General features: G+C 41.6%; 1 protein-coding gene across 4 annotated transcripts in view; it reads right to left on the minus strand.

Moving 5' to 3' along the window:
• Positions 1-20,308, minus strand: part of LOC110506264 (bifunctional glutamate/proline--tRNA ligase) — a 58,797-nt gene extending 38,489 nt beyond the window's left edge. Inside the window, exons 1-9 of one of the 4 annotated variants that reach the window (XR_002470940.2) lie at positions 19,500-20,308; positions 11,731-11,815; positions 11,383-11,482; positions 9,870-10,026; positions 6,637-6,782; positions 4,702-4,796; positions 4,455-4,581; positions 778-970; positions 493-664 (exon numbers count right to left, since the gene is read on the minus strand). Coding sequence is in view for 3 of the 4 variants with exons in the window: in XM_021585697.2 (XP_021441372.2) it covers positions 493-664; positions 778-970; positions 4,455-4,581; positions 4,702-4,796; positions 6,637-6,782; positions 9,870-10,026; positions 11,383-11,482; positions 11,731-11,815; positions 19,500-19,542 (1,118 nt within the window). In the remaining variant the exon portion in view is untranslated. The remainder of the gene's footprint in view (positions 1-492; positions 665-777; positions 971-4,454; positions 4,582-4,701; positions 4,797-6,636; positions 6,783-9,869; positions 10,027-11,382; positions 11,483-11,730; positions 11,816-19,499) is intronic. The other 3 variants (XM_021585697.2, XM_021585698.2, XM_021585699.2) reach the window with 3 other exon arrangements.
• Between the last annotated feature and the right edge of the window lie 2,786 nt (positions 20,309-23,094).

Consider the following 23,094-nt stretch of genomic DNA (forward strand, 5'->3'; position numbering starts at 1 on the left):
GCTGAACAATTCATCAAATGGCCACCGGACTATTTACATTGACCCCCCCCACCATTTGTTTTTACACTGCTGCTGTTCATTATCTATGCAGTCACTTTACCCCTACCTACATGTACAAATTACCTCGACTAACCTGTACCCCTGCACATTGACTCGGTACAAGTACCCCCTGTATATAAGCTCGTTATTTTATTGTGATACTTTTTACTTTAGTTTATTTGGTAAATATTTTCTTAGCTCTTTCTTGAACTGCATTGCTGGTTAAGGCATGTAAGTAAGCATTTCACAGGAAGGTCTACACCTGGTTTTCAGCTCATGTGACAAATAAAGTTTGATTTGATTAGAGTTTTTTGGTATTGTAAAACCTGTCCTTAAGACTTTATAAAAAATACAGAAACTGTTTATTTGCTAGTGCATTAGGTGAAATCATTTTAAAAAGTTCATTAATTCCATTTAAAAAAAAAATGTTGGTAGCATGCCGTGTCCCCCTACCTGTAGGTGCTGCCAGTGCGGGGGTGGGGGGCATTCTTACAGCGGTAGAGGGTGGGGTCGCGCATGCAGCCGTTGTTGGAGGCCATGTCAATCTTGGCCCGCATGCAGCACGTCTGGCCGTACTCCGTGCCCGCCTTCATCTCCTCCCACATCTTCAGGTTCTCCTCCACCGCTGGGGGAGAGCGAGAAAGGGGTGAAGATGATCATATCAAATAGTTTCAGATCTAACAGTGCCTACGGATTGAGGGTGAAATTCAGCCATTGCTCCACTCCCATTCTCCTTACAGTTGCTGCGGTGGCGGGACTCGGTGCGCTGTTCCCTCGCCGCCTTCATCTGTTCTGGGGGTGTGTCGTCGATGTAGGCCTTGCCCTCCCTCAGCAGCTGCTCCGCCATGCCCTGGATGCGAGGGAAATGGTCGCTGGTGTAGGTGAACTGGTCAGGCTTGATCTGCAGCATGGCCACGTCCTCCAGGATCACCTATGATAAAACAGAGGGAACAGGTGGATAGAGTTTTCAGGGGTTTCATTACAACCAAAGTCCTCAAGGCACACCAAGTATTTTTTCCGGCCAGTTATACTCAGAGATGGAAACACAAAAGTCTGTCTTTAGGCCAAGCAATTCTTACGGTGGAAACATGCCATTAGAGTCCAATTCCGAGTTTAAATAAACATGTGAAACGCACACTTTCAGATTAATGTCAATGGAGACTTGTACGAACATTTGAGTAAGGCACAAGGGTCTCAGGTCAGAATAGCACTAGGGTTGGGCGATGTCAACCTTTGTCCTATTGTGATTATGGACCCAGAAAGCATTGATATACAGTGCCTTGCGAAAGTATTCGGCCCCCTTGAACTTTGCGACCTTTTGACACATTTCAGGCTTCAAACAAAGATATAAAACTGTATTTTTTTGTGAAGAATCAACAACAAGTGGGACACAATCATGAAGTGGAACGACATTTATAGGATATTTCAAACTTTTTTAACAAATCAAAAACTGAAAAATTGGGCGTGCAAAATTATTTCAGCCCCCTTAAGTTAATACTTCGTAGCGCCACCTTTTGCTGCGATTACAGCTGTAAGCCGCTTGGGGTATGTCTCTATCAGTTTTGCACATCGAGAGACTGAACGTTTTTCCCATTCCTCCTTGCAAAACAGCTCGAGCTCAGTGAGGTTGGATGGAGAGCATTTGTGAACAGCAGTTTTCAGTTCTTTCCACAGATTCTCGATTGGATTCAGGTCTGGACTTTGACTTGGCCATTCTAACACCTGGATATGTTTATTTTTGAACCATTCCATTGTAGATTTTGCTTTATGTTTTGGATCATTGTCTTGTTGGAAGACAAATCTCCGTCCCAGTCTCAGGTCTTTTGCAGACTCCATCAGGTTCTTCCAGAATGGTCCTGTATTTGGCTCCATCCATCTTCCCATCAATTTTAACCATCTTCCCTGTCCCTGCTGAAGAAAAGCAGGCCCAAACCATGATGCTGCCACCACCATGTTTGACAGTGGGGATGGTGTGTTCAGAGGGATGTGCTGTGTTGCTTTCACGCCAAACATAAAGTTTTGCATTGTTGCCAAAAAGTTCCATTTTGGTTTCATCTGACCAGATCACCTTCTTCCACATGTTTGGTGTGTCTCCCAGGTGGCTTGTGGCAAACATTAAACAACACTTTTTCTGGATATCTTTAAGAAATGGCTTTCTTCTTGCCACTCTTCCATAAAGGCCAGATTTGTGCAATATACGACTGATTGTTGTCCTATGGACAGAGTCTCCCACCTCAGCTGTAGATCTCTGCAGTTCATCCAGAGTGATCATGGGCCTCTTGGCTGCATCTCTGATCAGTCTTCTCCTTGTATGAGCTGAAAGTTTAGAGGGACGGCCAGGTCTTGGTAGATTTGCAGTGGTCTGATACTCCTTCCATTTCAATATTATCTTGCACAGTGCTCCTTGGGATGTTTAAAGCTTGGGAAATCTTTTTGTATCCAAATCCGGCTTTAAACTTCTTCACAAAAAAATACAGTTTTATATCTTTATGTTTGAAGCCTGAAATGTGGCAAAAGGTCGCAAAGTTCAAGGGGGCCGAATACTTTCGCAAGGCACTGTATGAATGTATTGCCTCTTATTGGCCAACCCCTCCCCCAAAACTCATCTAAAAACGCCAGTCGGCCTATTACCCCAAAACAAATGAACTGGATGAATCATAACGTTGTCGATAGCCTGGGCAGAGGCTAAGTGGCGGCACATCTTTTTTAATATTCCTTTCTGGTGGAGGAGCTTCTGCATGAAACGAAGGGTGTTTGTCTTAGTGGGGCGCACATGATGGAGCAGTGACAGTCTGATAAGTAAGGTCTTAGGTTATACATCATGGGCTGGAAGCAGAAGCAGTCGACTGTACTCAACTAGAGAGTTGCTTTATTTGCCTCATAAAATAATAGTAAATCAACAATATTGTTTGTTCCATCTCTCAAAGCCATGATTTGAAAATAGCCTATAGGATTAGACTATAAAATTCTTTGGGATTGGTGTCCCTTCCACGGGACCGTTGAGCTAACTTTGGCTAAAGCAAATAGTATGAGGGTTGTAAGTAACAAGAAACTTTCCCAGGACATAGACATATCTGATATTGGCAGAAAGCTTAAATTCGTGTTTATATAAAAGCACTGTCCAATTTACAGAAGCTATTACAGTGAAATAATACCATGCTATTGTTTGAGGAGAGTGCACAATTTTGAACATGAAAAGTTAATAATAAACAAATTAGGCACATTTGGGCAGTCTTGATACATTTTGAACAGAAATGCAATGGTTCATTGATCAGTCTAAAACGTTGCACATTCACACATTGCACCTGGGCTGGAATAATACATTATGGCCTTTCTCTTGCATGTCAAAGATCGTAAAAAAAATTGTTTTACAAAAGATCAGTTGTTTATTTCATCGTATCATCTCCTTCCAGATCTATTGTGATATATTCTGCTACATTCCTTTCACGTTTCCACAAACTTGAAAGTGTTTCCTTTCAAATGGTACCAAGAATATGCATATCTGCAGATCCTTAAGAGTTAACTTATCTTTTATGAAGAGCCTAGGAGGATAGGTTATTGGCCATTTGGTTTTCACCCTCGCACATGGAGGGATTTTATAGGCCGCATTAATAATTTTTCTTAATAAGCATAAACTTGAATAAACTTGAAATTTCATTTTTCTATAGGCTATTGATATTGTTTGTTCTCTCTTATTATTAGTCCCATTGCTACTTTACATTTTTAGGCTTGTCAAACAACAGATGGAAAATAATAAAAGCGTAGCCTGTAGCCCGAAGTCCAATTAAGAGAGAAGAGAATATAGGCCACGTTTTATAAAACAGCTAGAGAAGAGAGAGTTAAGGAGTGTCCATTATAATAAAAAAAAAAATAGGTTAGGTTTAGGATATAGCCTACGACTGATAAAGCATCAGACAGCGGGGGAAAAATACATTTTCTTTGGTGGATTTCGCCGCTCCGTCTGGCCTAGATTACTCTTGCGTTCTCTAGCCTATAACATATTTATTGAAATAGTAATTTTCCTATTTCTATTAGCCTTTGTCTGCTGCCCTGCACTATGAGACTCCGTTCTTTACTGCGCAGACCAATTCAAGTTCAAATAGGCTAAACACTAAATTATCACCTGTCACATCGATGTTGTCACCATCAACGACACAGTCAATCATCACCGATGCTATCGTAACATCGCCCAACCCTAAATACCACCCTGTATCAGCATGGAGATTTTCCCAAATGCGTTGTAACTAATGTGGTACTTTATTTCTCTCGTTGTATTGCCTCAATGTGTAAGCAATTCTTCAACGTGCATGTAGACAGTACTTTCACACTTGATGGTTTATAAATCAAGAGAAAATAACTGATATGAAACAATTTAGCTAACCAAAAGAAAATAAAAGGGACATTTGGGGGAATACCTTCTCAAAGTCCTCCTTCTCCTTCTCGGGGTTGGTGTCGTCAAAGCGCATGATGAGCTTGCCCTTGAATGTCACCTGGTAGTGCTGGTTGAGCAGGGCAGCCTTGGCGTGGCCAATGTGCAGGTACCTGAGAGAGAGGAATATAAATATTAATACAAGTAACAGCTATACATTTCCCCTTTTAAAATGTTAAAAAAACATTCTGCTGTTTGTTCCTGTTGTTTTTGTGCCAAGTGATGACACTCACCCGCTGGCCTCAGGGGGGAAGCGAACCACCACTTTTCCCATCTCGGCTCCGGGCAATTCCACAAACTTGCCCAAGTCCTGCTTCTTCTCCTGTTCCTCAGAGAGTAGGGACAGAGAGAGGAGGATAAAGGCAGCGGGATTTGGGAATGCATGCATGGTTGATTTAAGTGTAAGTTTGTGAGAAGTATGCAGATTTCAAGCTAGGACTCCTCTTTACAGTGCCTTGCGAAAGTATTCGGCCCCCTTTAACTTTGCCACATTTTGCCACATTTCAGGCTTCAAACATAAAGATATAAAACTGTATTTTTTTTGTGAAGAATCAACAACAAGTGGGACACAATCATGAAGTGGAACGACATTTATTGGATATTTCAAACTTTTTTAACAAATCAAAAACTGAAAAATTGGGCGTGCAAAATTATTCAGCCCCTTTACTTTCAGTGCAGCAAACTCTCTCCAGAAGTTCAGTGAGGATCTCTGAATGATCCAATGTTGACCTAAATGACTAATGATGATAAATACAATCCACCTGTGTGTAATCAAGTCTCCGTATAAATGCACCTGCACTGTGATAGTCTCAGAGGTCCGTTAAAAGCGCAGAGAGCATCATGAAGAACAAAGAACACACCAGGCAGGTCCGAGATACTGTTGTGAAGAAGTTTAAAGCCGGATTTGGATACAAAAATATTTCCCAAGCTTTAAATATCCCAAGGAGCACTGTGCAAGCGATAATATTGAAATGGAAGGAGTATCAGACCACTGCAAATCTACCAAGACCTGGCCGTCCCTCTAAACTTTCAGCTCATACAAGGAAAAGACTGATCAGAGATGCAGCCAAGAGGCCCATGATCACTCTGGATGAACTGCAGAGATCTACAGCTGAGGTGGGAGACTCTGTCCATAGGACAACAATCAGTTGTATATTGCACAAATCTGGCCTTTATGGAAGAGTGGCAAGAAGAAAGACATTTCTTAAAGATATCCATAAAAAGTGTCGTTTAAAGTTTGCCACAAGCCACCTGGGAGACACACCAAACATGTGGAAGAAGGTGCTCTGGTCAGATGAAACCAAAATTGAACTTTTTGGCAACAATGCAAAACGTTATGTTTGGCGTAAAAGCAACACAAGCTCATCACCCTGAACACACCATCCCCACTGTCAAACATGGTGGTGGCAGCATCATGGTTTGGGCCTGCTTTTCTTCAGCAGGGACAGGGAAGATGGTTAAAATTGATGGGAAGATGGATGGAGCCAAATACAGGACCATTCTGGAAGAAAACCTGATGGAGTCTGCAAAAGACCTGAGACTGGGACGGAGATTTGTCTTCCAACAAGACAATGATCCAAAACATAAAGCAAAATCTACAATGGAATGGTTCAAAAATAAACATATCCAGGTGTTAGAATGGCCAAGTCAAAGTCCAGACCTGAATCCAATCGAGAATCTGTGGAAAGAACTGAAAACTGCTGTTCACAAATGCTCTCCATCCAACCTCACTGAGCTCGAGCTGTTTTGCAAGGAGGAATGGGAAAAAATGTCAGTCTCTCGATGTGCAAAACTGATAGAGACATACCCCAAGCGACTTACAGCTGTAATCGCAGCAAAAGGTGGCGCTACAAAGTATTAACTTAAGGGGGCTGAATAATTTTGCACGCCCAATTTTTCAGTTTTTGATTTGTTAAAAAAGTTTGAAATATCCAATAAATGTCGTTCCACTTGATGATTGTGTCCCACTTGTTGTTGATTCTTCACAAAAAAATACAGCTTTATATCTTTATGTTTGAAGCCTGAAATGTGGCAAAAGGTCGCAAAGTTCAAGGGGGCCGAATACTTTCGCAAGGCACTGTACATTGGACTTACAGACAGAAATCCATTATTTCCAATGCAAAGGGGAGACATACAGCTAGTTAACACAACTGCCAAAGGTTACTTACATCGGACTTGCGAGGAGGGGCCTTGCTGTTGGCATACTTGTTGCCCACTGCAGTAAAGGGTACCTGGGAGCCCAGGAATGAAAACCAGCGAGCCACGTGAGAGAACAACCCCGCCTGCTTCTGGATTGACTGCCACTCGTTGCTACCTGTACGGACACACGTGTGAATGTGTGAGAGAAAGAGAGAGGGCAAGAACATACAACTGTCAAGTCCAAGATCAATGCCTAGCCTCGACCCCTCAACATCAGATAGATGTTATCAATATAGCTCTGTGCATCTAGTACAAGGTGCATCTAAATAGTTTAGTTTTTAGATATACATTTGCCTGCGCTATTATGTATGACTGTCTACACTGTCATGACGTTGCCCTGTTGGGTGAGGTTTATGACCCCCCATAAATAACCTTTCCCCCTTTTCTCTCCACTCTACAGAATGGACTATTGGAAAACCCTGTGTTACCACAGAGAAAGTACAGTATCATCACAAGGTTGGGGAATGGAACAATATTGCCCTTTCTCAACCAGTTGAAAGTGTCCGTTGGTACTTAAAGAATACGATGTCAGATCAGTTGTTGTCTGGAACATTATATATGATGATAGGAGGACAAATTGTATCTTGGTAAATCAACACATTCTAGTTAGCAGATTCACATGGAATTGTGCAATTTAAATATGAAACTATTTGTGAGGAGATGAAATGTGATTTTAGCTTCTAAATGAGAGAATTGTTTTCATAAGTAAACTGATTCTCACTCAGTGGCCACTCCCAAGTGAACAGACATTGTTCTCAACCAATGAAACACACCCTTCTCTCCCCCAGTACAAAAGCCCGTTGACAGAAGTCAACCTCAGTTCCCAATGACATGAGGACTGGTGTCCATACGTTTAAAAGGGCAAATTTCAACGTGGAGCTGACAATCACCACGCAGAAATGGTTAATTTCAACTAGACCAGCCAGAATACAGCGAGAGCTGATTGTGGCAACTTGGTATGAACTTTTAATGATTATTCCCTAAAGAAGAAGTGATACCTCCTAGACGTTGAGTTATCAGCTCCAGCTTTAAGCGTACATGGCCTAAGAAAGGACAGACAATCTCATAATAACAGGGAATATTAACGGATCCGCTCTACAACTTTACGACTAGAAAGATTCTTCAAAAAGGACAATGGCGATCTCTGCTGGGAAAACCAGTCTTCAGGTCTTCGACCAATCTATCGAAGCGCAACTCAGAGTAAATATATATATTGCATTTTCCTTTTCCCGAATGGGCGGTTATTAGAATGCATAATTACGCTCTTTCATTGAAACCCAACCCCCTTCCTATGCGTAACCAGCCATCATATTGGGTTAGCCCACTAGGGGCTTTTCATGACAGGACAGATCAAACGCAGCAAAAAAATAGAAACGTCCTCACTGTCAACTGCGTTTAAATATTTGTATGATTCAACAACAGACAAACTGAACAAGTTCCACAGACGTGTGACGAACAGAAATTGAATAATGTGTCCCTGAACAAAGGGGGGTCAAAATCAAAAGCAACAGTCAGTATCTGGTGTGGCCACCAGCTGCATTAAGTACTGCAGTGCATCTCCTCCTCATGGAATGCACCAGATTTGCCAGTTCTTGCTGTGAGATGTTACCCCACTCTTCCACCAAGGCACCTGCAAGTTCCCGGACATTTCTGGGGGGAATGGCCCTAGCCCTCACCCGCCGAGCCAACAGGTCCCAGACATGCTCAATGCGATTGAGATCCGGGCTTGTCGCTGACCATGGCAGAACACTGACATTCCTGTCTTGCAGGAAATCACACACAGAATGAGCAGTATGGCTGGTGGCATTGTCATACTGGAGGGTCATGTCAGGATGAGCCTGCAGAAAGGGTACCACGTGAGGGAGGAGATTGGGAGGAGATCGTCTTCCCTGTAACGCACAGCGTCATTGCCTGCAATGACAACAAGCTCAGTCCGATGATGCTGTGACACACCGACCCAGACCACGACGGAACCTCCACCTCCAAATTGATCCCGCTCCAGAGTACAGGCCTCGGTGTAACGCTCATTCCTTCAATGATAAACGCAAATCCAACCATCACCCCTGGTGAGACAAACCCGCCACTCGTCAGTGAAGAGCACTTTTTGCCAGTCCTGTCTGGTCCAGCGATGGTGGGTTTGTGCCCATAGGAGACGTTGTTGCCGGTGATGTCTGGTGAGGATCTGCCTTACAACAGGCCTACAAGCCCTCCGTCCAGCCACTCTCAGCCTATTGCGGACAGTCTGAGCACTGATGGAGGGATTGTGCGTTCCTGGTGTAACTCGGGCAGCTGTTGTTGCCATCCTGTATCTGTCCCGCAGGTGTGATGTTCGGATGTACCGATCTTGTGCAGGTGTTGTTACACGTGGTCTGTCACTGCGAGGACGATCAGCTGTCCGTCCTGTCTCCCTGTAGCGCTGTCTTAGGCGTCTCACAGTACGGACATTGCAATTTACTGCCCTGGCCACATCTGCAGTCCTCATGCCTCCTTGCAGCATGCCTAAGGCACGTTCACGCAGATGAGCAGGGACCCTGGGCATCTTTCTTTTGGTGTTTTTCAGAGTAACTAGAAAGGCCTCTTTAGTGTCATAGGTTTTCATAACTGTCACCTTAATTGCCAACCGTCTGTAAGCTGTTAGTGTCTTAACGACCGTTCCACAGGTGCATGTTCATTAATTGTTTATGGTTCATTGAACAATCATGGAAAACCGTGTTTAAACCCTTTACAATGAAGATCTATGTGTAATTCTGTGTGATTATTTAGGTATTTAGTAAATAAATAAATAAATAAATAAATAAATAAATAAATAATAGAGCCAATTTGTGTATTGCTGATTCAACTTCTTAGCCAGGGTTCGTGCAGATAACCAAGTACTTACGACAATCAGAATGAGACCAATCGAGGTGACGATTAATAATTAACTGCTATTGATATAAAAGATATTCATATCTTTAAGAGAGTGGATTCAGGAGATAACAACTCTATATAAATTATTATATTACTTAATGCTTCTGTGGTGCCCCAGGTTATTAATGTTTAATTGTTGCATTGTTTAATTCAATCACGTAATCAATTAAACGTTAGGTAATCAATTTGATAAAATTGCATGTCATATTATTGAATCATAGTCAGAGACAAGACCCCATCCATCTTTATAGTTAGACGCCCACTAGGGTCAGCTGAGTCACTGGGACTGACTGACCTTTGAGCGCGGCCCACACACACAGGTCGGCCAGAGTCAGGCTGTGGCCCACCAGGAATGTGCGCAGAGCCAAGGCCATGTCCAGCTCCCCCAGGGCCGTAGCTAGGCCCGACTGGCCACACACGCGCCGCGTACTGAACTCCATCCAGTGGTCCACCTGGAGAGAGACAGAGGAGGGGATTGAAAAGTTGACTGGTTGAGCAATAGTAAGGAGGGGAGGGGACCGAATGCCACACAATCTGAAATGCCTTGGATATAGCTGCATCACAACTGATAAGGTTCAAGTAATAATAAGTTGATCCATTAATTAGCAGTGAATGGCTGAATTAATTTAGTGAGGGCCTCCCGAGTGGTGCAGCGGTCTAAGGCACTGCATTACTACTGTGCTGCCATCCTGTTAGAAGGTAACAGATTATTTTATTACAAGGGTTAAATTGGATTTTCATTGTGTTCAATGGCGTTATTTGCCCCCTAGTGGAGATTTCTGGTACTTAGACTACGCAAACAGGAAGTAGAGAATTTGTTCTGCACGCATAGAAGCATGTAGTTATTTCTTGTCACGCTTCAGCCTTGGAAAATATTTGTTTGTAAGTTCGATTCAAGCATTTAGCTAATGATGATAATCTTGTTAGTGATAGAGTTGCTTACATATCAATGTTGGTTGGTTGCATTTACTCACAAATTGCAATGCCTTTAATGTATGTCGTTAGCTGTATTATGTATCATGCAAACAAATTGTAAAATATACAATACTGTAGTTTTGTTACTGTTTCTAGTGTAATATGCTTTGTTATTCTACATAGATGGTTGTACATTATTAGAGTAATGAAAGGAGCAAATTACCATATGAGTAACAATTAGCTATATGGTTTGGCATCATGCCAGATGCATGGTACCTTAGCGCGTGCTTTGCATTTATGCAACTTCAAATGTTGAATGTACAGCTACAGTATGTCGGTGTGAATTGAATACTAAAGTATATTCTTTTCTGTATTTTGCAGTTTCACAACAAACGTTTTCAATATATTCATTCAAGAAAAGTCACGCCTTGGGAGTTTTATTGAAGACTTAGTTGTTAGCTATCTGTCTAGTTTTGCATGGGAACGCAACTCAAGGGGAGAATAACTACAGATCCTTGTTTGATATCAAGCTGTGTCTCAGCCGGCCGCGACTGGGAGATTCATAAGGCGACGTACAATTGGCCCAGAGTCGTCTGGGTTAGGCCGGCAGGGATGTCCTTGTCCCATCGGGCTCTAGTAATTCCTGTGGCGGGCCGGGCGCATGCACGCTGACATGTTCGCCAGGTGTACGGCGTTTCCTCCGACACATTGGTGTGGCTGGCTTCTGGGTTAAGTGTAAAAAGCGGGTTAAAAAAATATATATAAAAATGTATTTAGTGGGGCCTCCAAGCTCTGAGTTGAGTAGCCATAACACAGCGAGAGCTAATAATGCTGGGTAAATGTTGGGCAAGCCCAAGCACTTGGGAATCAGTGTGGCAGTGCTAGTCTATCACCTCAGTTTGTTCCAGCATGTTGGAGCCGTACAAGCTCAGAGTGGGAGTCACACGGGCAAGGTAGCGCGTGATGGAGTTCACGTCGCTGAACTGCACTGACCTGAGGGAGAGAGGGGGAGAATAACCACTGTCAGCCAGACAAAACACTTGATTATTGTGCCTTATAAAACGTCCTTATATAAGCCTAGTCACTATTGGTACTTCGGCAAAAAACACTAAAGTGTCAAGTAGCTAAACGTAAAATGTAACAAATCCTTTACTCTCTCTTCACACATCAATGACACATCGTCACGAAAACATTTGTGAAGAAAAAGCCATTGCTAGGTGTTGTGGTAGTTGTGTACTCACTCTGAGACACGGAGCTTGTTGTCTTTGCCCTCATCCACAGACAAGTTCACGCTGCCCTTCACATGCTCGGCTGCCAACAGCGCCCCTGCAGGCAAAGAAAGTAATCACAATGTAATTGGAAACTAAAGACCTCACCAGTCCTATCATGCATCCATTACTTGACAGAGTGCCCTAAATATAAAAGTGGAAAGTGTGTGTGTGTGTGTGTGTGTTGATTTCATAACCCTTAGTTACCAACTAGCCAGGGGGCACCCCAGAGACTAAACAAGTTCCAAAACACACAAAATGTTATGTTCACACATTGTTGTGCGCCAGACAATGGATAGGCTGGACATTCCTAGAGATGAGTTCGGATTGGTCTGCCATGTAGCGCGCTTCGGTCTATAACCAGTGATGCAAATTTAGCAATTTTGTTCCTAGATTAAGCAATTTTTCAGACTACCATGGCAACAATTTTATCAACTTTTAAAATTGTATTTTGAACTTTTAGCAACTTTTGAAAAGTGACTCAAATGCTAAAATGCACGCATTTTCCCTCTAAATGACACAAAAACAATTTTCTCTGTCACACACTCAGTCACAACACACATGCCTGGCTGCGAAAGTGCATTGTGAGTGACGTCAGCAGCAGGCGCTCAGCTAGTGCACATGAAGCAGCAGGCCAGCAGCAATTTCAGCAAATTGCAAATCATTGTTGGCTGACAGCAGCAGCAGTAGTACTGGTTCGACGAGCCAAACCCAATGAATATAGTTGGTCATGGATGTTCGATCTTGAACAGAACATGAATCAACATGTCTCAATCAAAATTGTACAGCCAGAAGTACAGAATAGAGTCGCAGTCTGTACCTGAACAAATGTCAAATCATATTTTTTGCAGAGATGACCAGTCAATTTGAGTAACGTTATTGTGTATTCTACATAATGACTCAGTTTTACATTGTCACGCAATGACATCACAACGTAATTTAGCAACAAATCAACCTGCCTCGAGCAACTTACCCTGAAAATTAGTTTGCAACCCTGTCTATAACATTAGCTGCTCAGTATGTGTAGACAATCCTTGCTACTGCAGCTTTTTTGAAAAATATAACATTAGCCATGGAAAACTGCAGAAGTGTTGCTACTGCGCTCAACATTGCTGCCCAGAAAAGACACGCTGCTGTGATGTATTCATCCATGTGTATGGGTAAGAGTCTAACTACATTTTCAGATATTATGCATTGCTAATTTTGTCAGAAAGTTGTTTTCCTTGCAAGTTAAAGCGTACTGTTAGCAAGTTAGCGAACGTTAGCTAGTTACCTACCTGCAGATTCATACTCCAGCGTTACATGCATGGTGGCTAGGTATGACAATGCGTTCGTACTGTAGGTGTGGGTTAGGATTGTGGTTTACTGTTTAGCTAATTACACCTACCTACTTAATAGGTGTAGACAAAGAAGAGCTCTCCAGTAGGCGTACTAAAACATTCAAGGGCCATTTTACCAAAAGGAGGGTTACTAGTTAATTACCTTTCAAATCAGAATTACTTTCCCAATGTTCCTCAACTGCAGTGTTTGATATACCATTTTTTTTAAATTTTTTATCTGAATCTACTTTTACACAATGTAAAAAATAAAAAATAAACATGATTTCAAATGTTGCAACATAAGACCGAATTGAGGCGGTCGGTCTAATTGACAAATATCTGTCAACTAGGGCCAGGACGATACCAGTATCACGATCCTCGTTAGTATCAAGGCAAGGAAACAAAACACGAAGCAGAACTGACTTCTTGATGAAAAACAACCCTAAATGTTGGAAACAAACATGATTATGATATCATCCAGAATGCTTGTGTTTGGTATTTTAGACTAGCTAGTATGCATACTTAAGAAACTTGCCAAAATTGTTCTGTAACAAAAGTCACAAGAGTGGTTTCAGTTGTTTTTGTGTACTCAACAGCTTTAAACTGTGAATAACTTCCCATCAACAAGCCAATGATAAATTCTGATTGGAATGCATAAACCAGTTCAAGTAATTCCAGCTGGTCTCTTACGTCGTTTGCATCAGCAAGTTATTATTGCAAACGCCATGACAGCAACTATCCAAAGAAAAATAGACTCAAATTAAATGTTATTTGTCACATGCGAATACAACAAGTGTAGTAGACCTTACCGTGAAATGGTTACTTACAAGCTTAACCAACATTAAGAAAATATTTATCAACTAAAGTAAAAAAATAAAAATAAAAAAAGTTTTAAAAAAGAGTAACGAGGCTATACACAGGGGGAACTAGTCAATGTGTGGGGCCACAGTCAAAAGTCTGGACACACCTACTCAGGGTAGCCTAGTGGTTAGAGCGTTGGACTAGTAACCGAAAGGTTGCAAGTTCGAATCCCTGAGCTGACAAGGTACAAATCTGTCGTTCTGCCCCTGAACAGGCAGTTCCTAGGCAGTCATTGAAAATAAGAATTTGTTCTTAATAACTGACTTGCCTAGTTAAATAAAGTTAAAATTAAAGGGTATTTATATTTTATACATTGTAGAATAATAGTGAAGACAAACTATGATAACACATATGGAATCATGTAGTAAACAAAAATGCTTCACCTGGAATGCTTTTCCAACAGCCTTGAAGGAGTTCCCACATATGCTGAGCACTTGTTGGCTGCTTTTCCTTCACTCTGCGGTCCAACTCATCCCAAACCATCTCAATTGGGTTGAGGTCGGGTGATGTGGAGGCCATGTCATCTGATGCAGCACCATCGCTCTCCTTGGTCAAATAGCCCTTACACAGCCTGGAGGTATGTTTTGGGTCATGTTCTGTTGAAAAACAAATGATATCCCATCTGGTTTGCGCTTAATGGGACTGGCGAATCACTGAAGAATGCTGTGGTAGCCATGCTGGTTAAGTGTGTCTTGATTTCAATTTATAAAAAAAAAAAGTTAAATCACTGACAGTGTCACCAGCATGGCAGGCCCACACCAAAAATCTCACATTTGGACTCATCAGACCAAAGGACAGATTTCCACCGGTCTAATGTCCATTGCTTGCGTTTTTTGTCAAAAGAAAGTCTCTTCTTATTGGTGTCCTTTAGTAGTGGTTTCTTTGCAGAAATTATACCATGAAAGCCTGATTCATGCAGTCTCCTCTGAACAGTTGATGAGATGTGTCTGTTACTTGAACTCTGAAGCATTTATTTGGGCTGCAATTTCTTAGACTGGTAACTCTAATGAACTTATCCTCTGCAGCAGAGGTAACTCTGGATCTTCCTTTCCTGTGGCGGTCCTCATGAGAGCCGGTTTTATCACAGCGCTTGGTGGTTTTTGCGACTGCACTTGAAAAAACTAAGTTCTTGACATTTTCCAGATTGACTGACATTCATGTCTTAAAGTAATGGACTGTCGTTTCTCTTTGCTAATTTGAGCTGTTATTGCCATAATATGGTCTTTCACCAAATAGGGCCATCTTCTGTATACCACCCCTACCTTGTCACAACACAACTGATTGCCTCAAATGCATTAAGAAGGAAAGAAACTCCACAAATGAACATTTAACAAGAAACACCTGTCAATTGAAATGCATTCCAGGTGACTATCTCATGAAGCTGGTTGAGAGAATGCCAAGAGTGTGCAAAGCTGTCATCAAGGGTGGATACTTTGAAGAATCTCATAAAATATAGCATTCCAGGTGAAGCTTTTTTGGTTAGTACATGATTCCACATGTGTTTACATACTTGATGTCTTCACTATTATTCTACAATGTAGAATGTATTTTTAACTCTTATGAGTAGATGTGTCCACACTTTTGACTGGTACTGTACATAGATAATAGATAGATAGATAATAGATAATAAAACAGCGAGGAGCAGCAGTGTAAAAATGGAGGGGGGAGTCAGTGCAAATAGTCCAAATAGCCATTTGATTAGCAGTCTCATGGGTTGGGGGTAGAAGCTGTTAAGAAGCATTCTGGACCAAGTCCTGGCACTCAGGTATCGCTTGCGGTGCGGTAGCAGAGAGAACAGTCTATGATTAGGGTGGCTGGATCATCTTGAACCATGTGCGAAAATGACTTAAGATGCAGCCATCTTATGACCTTGCAAGAAACATTTCGCAAAATGTTTTAATTAACCAGATAGCCATTTACTCACCAAATATGCACCTGAGGTACCTACAGTTGAAGTCGGAAGTTTAGATAAACAAGTTTTAAATGACTCCAACCTATGTGTTTCAACCACTTCACAAATGTATTGTTAAAACTATAGTTTTGGCAAGTCAGTTAAGACATCTACTTTGTGCATAACTAATTTTTCCATCAATTGTTTACAGACAGATTATTTCACTGTATCACAATTCCAGTAGGTCAGAAGTTAACATACACTAAGTTGACTGTGTCTTTAAACAGCTTAGAAAATTCCAGAAAATGATGCCATTGCTTTAGAGGCTTCTTGTATTCTAATTGACATAATTTGAGTCAATTGGAGGTGTACCTGTGGATGTATTTCAAGGCCTACCTTGAAACTCAGTGCCTCTTTGCTTGACATCATAGGAAAATCTAAAGAAATCAGCCAAGACCTCAGAAATAAATTGTAGACCTCCACAAGTCTGGTTCATCATTGGGAGCAATTTCCAAATGCCTGAAGGTACCACGTTCATCTGTACAAACAATAGTACGCAAGTATAAACACCATGGGACCACGCAGACGTCATACCGCTCAGGAAGGAGACGCATTCTGCCTCCTAGAGATGAATGTACTTTGGTGCGAAAAGTAGAAATCAATCCCAGAACAACAGCAAAGGACCTTGTGGAGATGCTGGAGGAAACCAGTACAAAAGTATTGATATCCACAGTAAAATGAGTCCTATATTGACATAACCTGAAAGGCCGCTCAACAAGGAAGAAGCCACTGCTCCAAAACCGCCATAAAAAAGCCAGTTTTACAGCTGCACATGGGGACAAAGATCATACTTTTTGGAGAAATGTCCTCTGGTCTGATGAAACAAAAATATTATTGTTTGGCCATAATGACCGTTTGGAGAAAAACGGGGCGGCTTGCAAGCTGAAGAACACCATTCCAACCGTGAAGCAAGGGGGTGGCAGCATCATGTTGTGGGGGTGGGGGTGCACGTCACAAAATAGACGGCATCATCAGGAGGCAGGAAAATGATGTGGATAGAGTATAGCAAAATCTCAAGAAATCAGTCAGGAAGTTAAAGCTTGGTCACAAATGGGTCTTCCAAAAGGACCAAGACCCAAAGCATGCTTCCAAAGTTGTGGCAAAATGGCTTCAGGACAACAAAGTCAAGGTATTGAAGTGGCCATCACAAAGCCCTGACCTCAATCCCATAGAAAGTTTGTGGGAAGAACTGAAAAAGCATGTGCGAGCAAGTAGGCCCACAAACCTGACTCAATTGCACCAGCTGTCACAAAACCTCCCTGGTGTGTGTGGTTGACTCTGTGCTTGAAACTCCCAGCACGACTTTGAAGGGCCTTAAAAAAAAAAAGAAATGTCCCTTTTTCAGGACCCTGTCTTTCAAAGACAATTTGTAAAAAATCAAAATAACTTCACAGATCTTCATTGTAAAGGCTTTAAACACTGTTCCCATGCTTGTTCAATAAACCATAAACAATTAATGAACATGCACCTGTGGAACGGTCATTAAGACACTAACAGCTTACAGACGGTAGGCAATTAAGGTCAATTATGAAAACTTAGGACACTAAAGAGGCCTTTCAACTGGCTCTGAAAAACACCAAAAGAAAGATGCCCAGGGTCCCTGCTCGTCTGCGTGAATGTGCCCTGCAAGGAGGCATGAGGACTGCAGATGTGGCCAGGGCAGTAAATTACAATGTCCGTACTGTGAGACGCCTAAGACAGCGCTTCAGGGAGACAGGATGGACAGCTGATCGTCCTCGCAGTGACAGACCACGTGTAACAACACGTGCACAGGTTCGGTACATACGAACATCGCACCTATGGGACAGGTACAGGATGGCAACAACTGCCCAAGTTACACCAGGAACGCACAATCCCTCCATCAGTGCTCAGACTGTCCACAATAGGCTGAGAGAGGCTGGACTGAGGGCTTGTAGGCCTGTTGTAAGGCAGGTCCTCACCAGACATCACCGGCAACAACGTCGCCTATGGGCACAAATCCACCGTCAATGGACCGGACAGGACTGGCAAAATGTGCTCTTCACTGACGAGTCACGGTTGGTCAGATTCATGTTTATCATTGAAGGAATGAGTTACACTGAGGCTTGTACTCTGGAGTGGGATCGATTTGGAGGTGGAGGGTCCGTCGTGGTCTGGGGCAGAGTGTCACAGCATCATTGGACTGAGCTTTGTTGTCATTGCAGGCCATCTCAACGCTGTGCGTTACAGGGAAGACATCCTCCTCCCTCATGTGGTACCCTTCCTGCAGGCTCATCCTGACCTAACCCTACAGCATGACAATGCCACCAGCCATACTGCTCATTGTGTGTGTGATTTCCTGCAAGACAGGAGTGTCAGTGTTCTGCCATGGTCAGCGACAAGCCCGGATCTCAATCCCATTGAGCACTTCTGGGACCTGTTGGCTCGGCAGGTGAGGGCTAGGGCCATTCCCCCCAGAAATGTCTGGGAACTTGCAGGTGCCTTGGTGGAAGAGTGGGGTAACATCTCACAGCAAGAACTGGCAAATCTGGTGCAGTCCACGAGGAGGAGATGCACTGCAGTACTTAATGCAACTGGTGGCCACACCAGATACTGACTGTTACTTTGACCCCCCTTTGTTCAGGGACACATTATTCAATTTCTGTTCGTCACATGTCTGTGGAACTTGTTCAGTTTATGTCTCAGTTGTTGAATCTTGTTATGTTCTTACAAATATTTACACATGTTAAGTTTGCTGAAAATAAACGCAGTTGACAGTGAGGGCCTTTCTTTTTTTGCTGTGTTTGTGTGGGGCACAGAGATGGGGTAGTCATTAAAATAAAATCATGTTACACACCATTGCACACAGTTAGTCCATGCAATTTATCTGACTTGTTAGCAAATTTTTACTCCTTAAGTTATTTAGGCTTGCCATAAAAGGGGCTGAATACTTATAGATTCAATATATTTCAGCATTTTGTAAACATTTCTAAAATATAATTCCCCGTTGACATGATGGGGTATCGTGTGTAGATAATTTAAAAATGTCGGCTGTAACAACAAAATGTGGTTAAGGTCAAGGGGTGTGAATATGTTAAGGTACTGTACTGTACCGGGCGAAACAAAAGTAAATGAAGATAGTTGCAGGCAGGGCAGGTATTTGGTGAGTAACGAACGCGTTGACATACAGTAAGTCAACGCTTGCAGAGCTGTCTAATGGTTAGATGACTAGAAGCATTCTGGGCAGAAAGATCATCTCGTCATATTCATCGTCGGTCCAAATACTGGTTCACTTCCCATCTAGCGTAGCTTCATTATTAAGCTAGCTAGCTACGTTAGCTGTGTTGTGACTTATTTAGCTGACATTTCCAACGACTATTGTTACAGCATGCATTGAGAACATAAAATATCTAACTATAGCTAGGATCAATTTACTACATTAAATATCAACATAACATCTATAATTACTTATTTCCTGGCGATAGTTTCGACATTGTGTCACGACAACAGAAGTCTAGCTAGCTCTCAGTAGCTATAATGAACTGTCATCACGGACCCTCACTGTCAGGCGACACATGATAGCTTACTTTTACTAGCCAAAGATTCTTATCCATATTTGAGCTTTACCTAGCAAACAATACTATCACGCTTACCTAAAGGAGGGTTGCTACTGTTGATGGTAAGGTTTAAAGCCATGCTTTCTCTTCCCTTTCTGTTCGTGAAGGCTCTCGCACTGTCCAGAAGCTTTTCGAAAGTCTGCCCTCTGACAACGTTCTTTTCAAGCAAAGATTATGGATATACTGACAAGAGACTTGTCTATCCGCCCGAACAATGGCAGTCGTTGTCCACAAAGCGGCACGGCGCACCGTTTAGCTCCCGCCTATCCTTTCTTTGGATTGGTATCCACCACATCTAATTTTTGTAACCTATTTTGAATTATAAACTGTGTGGTTCGATCCCTGAATGCTGATTGGCTGACCGCCGTGGTATATCAAACCATATATAATGGGTGTGACAAAACATGTATTTTTACTGCCCTAATTACGTTTATGATAGCAATAAAGAACCTCAGGGTTTGTGGTGTATGGCTAATATACCACGGCTTTGAGTCATGCCTAAGAACAGCCCTTAGCCGTGGTATATGGGCCATATACCACACCCCGTTGGGCCTTTAACTTAAATATTCGATGAGGGTTGTTGAGGTCAACCTCCTGTGTTCATTGGAGAGAGACGCTATGCTACTTGCCTCAATCATGAATATGCATTCTCGAAACAACTCCGAAATTAAGTGTTTTTTTCTCAGTTGCCAGGATGTCACGTGTCCTACTTATGTCAGTACACTCGTATTATGCATTACGAAACGTCTATTCGATCAAATAAACCTCACGTAGCAAATAAACCATACATTTTTTTGGTATGATCTTAGTCTCCATGTCCAGTTGCAAACCGTAGTCTGGCTTTTTTATGGCAGTTTTGGAGCCGTGGCTTCTTCCTTGCTGAGCGGCCTTTCAGGTTATGTTAATACAAGACTCATTTTACTGTGGATATAGATACTTTTGTACCCGTTTCCTCAATCATCTTCACAAGATCCTTTGCCGTTGTTCTGGGATTGATTTCTACTTTTCGCACCAAAGTACATTAATCTCTAGGAGCTGCGGTCTTATGGTGGTCTTATGGTGTTTATACTTGCGTAGTATTGTTTGTACAGATGAACGCAGTACCTTCAGGCATTTGGAAATTGCTCCCAATGATGAACCAGACTTGTGGAGGTCTACAATCAGGTCTTGGCTGATTTCTTTAGATTTTCCCATGATGTCAAGCAAAGAGGCACTGAGTTTGAAGGTAGGCATTGAAATACATTCACAGGTACACCTCCAATTGACTCAAATGATGTCAATTAGCCTACCAGAAGCTTCTAAAGCCATGACATAATTTTCTGGAATTTTCTAAGCTGTTTAAAGGCAGTCAACTTAGTGTAAGTAAATTTCTGACCCACTGGAATTGTGATACTGTGAATTATAAGTGAAATAATCTGCCTGTAAACAATTGTTGGAAAAATTACTTGTGTCATGCACAAAGTAGATGTCATATCCGACTTGCTAAAACTATAGTTTAACAAGAAATTTGTGGAGTGGTTGAAAAACGAGTTTTAATGACTCCAACCTAAGTGTATGTAAACTTCTGAGTTCAACTGTATGCATTGTAGATTACCTAACTGAAAAAAAAAATCTAAAAAAAAATTATATAGCTGGCGACTAGTTCAGCTGCGTTGGGTGCAGTTCATTCACCACGATGCCACAGAGCTCCACTATGTGTTTCCCAAAGTTGGTCCTGGGGCCACCATTGTTAATGTTGTAAATGACTATTGTAGCTGGAAACGGCAGACTTTTTAAGGAATATCTACATATGCGTACAGAGGCCCATTATCAGCAACTATCACTCTTGTGTTCCAATGGCACGTTGTGTTAGCTAATCCAAGTTTATCATTTTAAAATGCAAATTGATCACTAGAAAACCATTTTGCAATTATGTTAGCACAGCTGAAAACTGTTGTTCTGATTAAAGCAGCAAATAAACTTGCCTCTGTCAAGTGTCTGTGTTCTTTTGCCCATCTTAATCTTTTATTTTTATTGGCCAGTCTGAGATATGGCTTTTTCTTTGCAACTCTGCCTAGAAGGCAGTTTTCGCTGTTCTGTGAAGGGAGTAGTACACAGCATTGTACGAGATCTTCAGTTTCAATTTCTCACATGGAATAGCCTTAATTTCTTAGAACAAGAATAGACTGACGAGTATCAGAAGAAAGTTATTTGTTTCTGGCCATTTTGAGCCTTTAATCGAACCCACAAATACTGATGCTCCAGATACTCAACTAGTCTAAAGAAGGCCTGTTTTATTGCTTCTTTTATCAGAACAACAGCTTTCAGCTGTACTAACATAATTGCAGAATGTTTTCTAATGACCAATTAACCTTTTAAAATGATAAACTTGGATTAGTTAACACAACGTGCCATTGGAACACAGGAGTGATGGTTGCTGATAATGGGCCTCTGTATGCCTATGTAGATATTTAATTAATAATCAGCCGTTCCCAGCTAAAATAGTAATTTATAACATTAACAATGTCTACACTGTTTTTCTGATCAATTTGATGTTATTTTAATTGACAAACATTTTTGAACGGCAGTGTATGCCTTTTATTTCAATGCATGTGTAGGATTTATCTGGCATAGTTTGCATTTGCGGTCAGCTGTGTTATTCACTGGTTATTTTCACAGTGATGGCGGCATTTGAAGTCAGCCTTGTTGTGACTTGGTAGCGTGTATTATGCATTTATTTCATGTTGCAGTTCCACAAGTAGAGTTAATTTATGAGGAGGTTGAGTAGTGCTTGAAATTGTACACAGAGTTCCACAGACTTTAAACCTAATATAATTCATGCTTGGAGTAATTTTTTGTTGTTGTTTTTGCTGTTCTCCAAAAATAATTTTAGAGATTTTGCCATTCCCTAGGTTTAGCTGAACTGATGCCACCGCATTACAAATTACTATAACAGTGAAATTATGCAACAATCTTTTTAAATGATCTTAACAGGCCCTTGGACCACTGACAATGTAACCTTTTTCCTTGTTTTCTTTGAGTTTATTTACATTTTTTTTGTGTGTGTCAATTTCCACCAGCCCACCCAACACAAAAATGGTCCAGCCCATCTGTAATTTACCAGAATTGCCAAATGGCCAATGTGCCCCTGGCTGTGATAGTTGTAAGCCTAATTTATATTTTTTCAGTAAACTAGTGCAATTTTGGTTTCATATATTGGTATGAAAATAAACACATCAACTTGCTATTTAGAGCATTTCCCCAAAATACATGTCCTGTTTTTGGCTTCAAAGACTATAATAATTGTCGGTTATAACAAATGTTCAATGTCATGCAGTGACATAATTATAATTGAGATAATGCAAATCTTTAATGATTACTTAGTTGGGCTAACTATTTTTTACTTCTTGCTATAGGCCTACTTCATCAGCATCCTCTGCTTGCATCCCTAATTCCTACCTGTAGCCTACAACAACAACAAAAAAACATACATTTCGGAGGGCACACCGTTCTTATTATACTTCAGTGGGACACACTTGTGACTTGGATGATGCAATGAATGTTGCACATTTAAATTATAAAACGAGAATGCAATGCGAATGAGAAAATTCACCCTGATATTGTAAACATTTAATTTTGTACTCGAGGTACT

The sequence above is a fragment of the Oncorhynchus mykiss genome, chromosome 26 (assembly GCF_013265735.2).
Source record: "Oncorhynchus mykiss isolate Arlee chromosome 26, USDA_OmykA_1.1, whole genome shotgun sequence".
Lineage (NCBI taxonomy): Eukaryota > Metazoa > Chordata > Actinopteri > Salmoniformes > Salmonidae > Oncorhynchus > Oncorhynchus mykiss.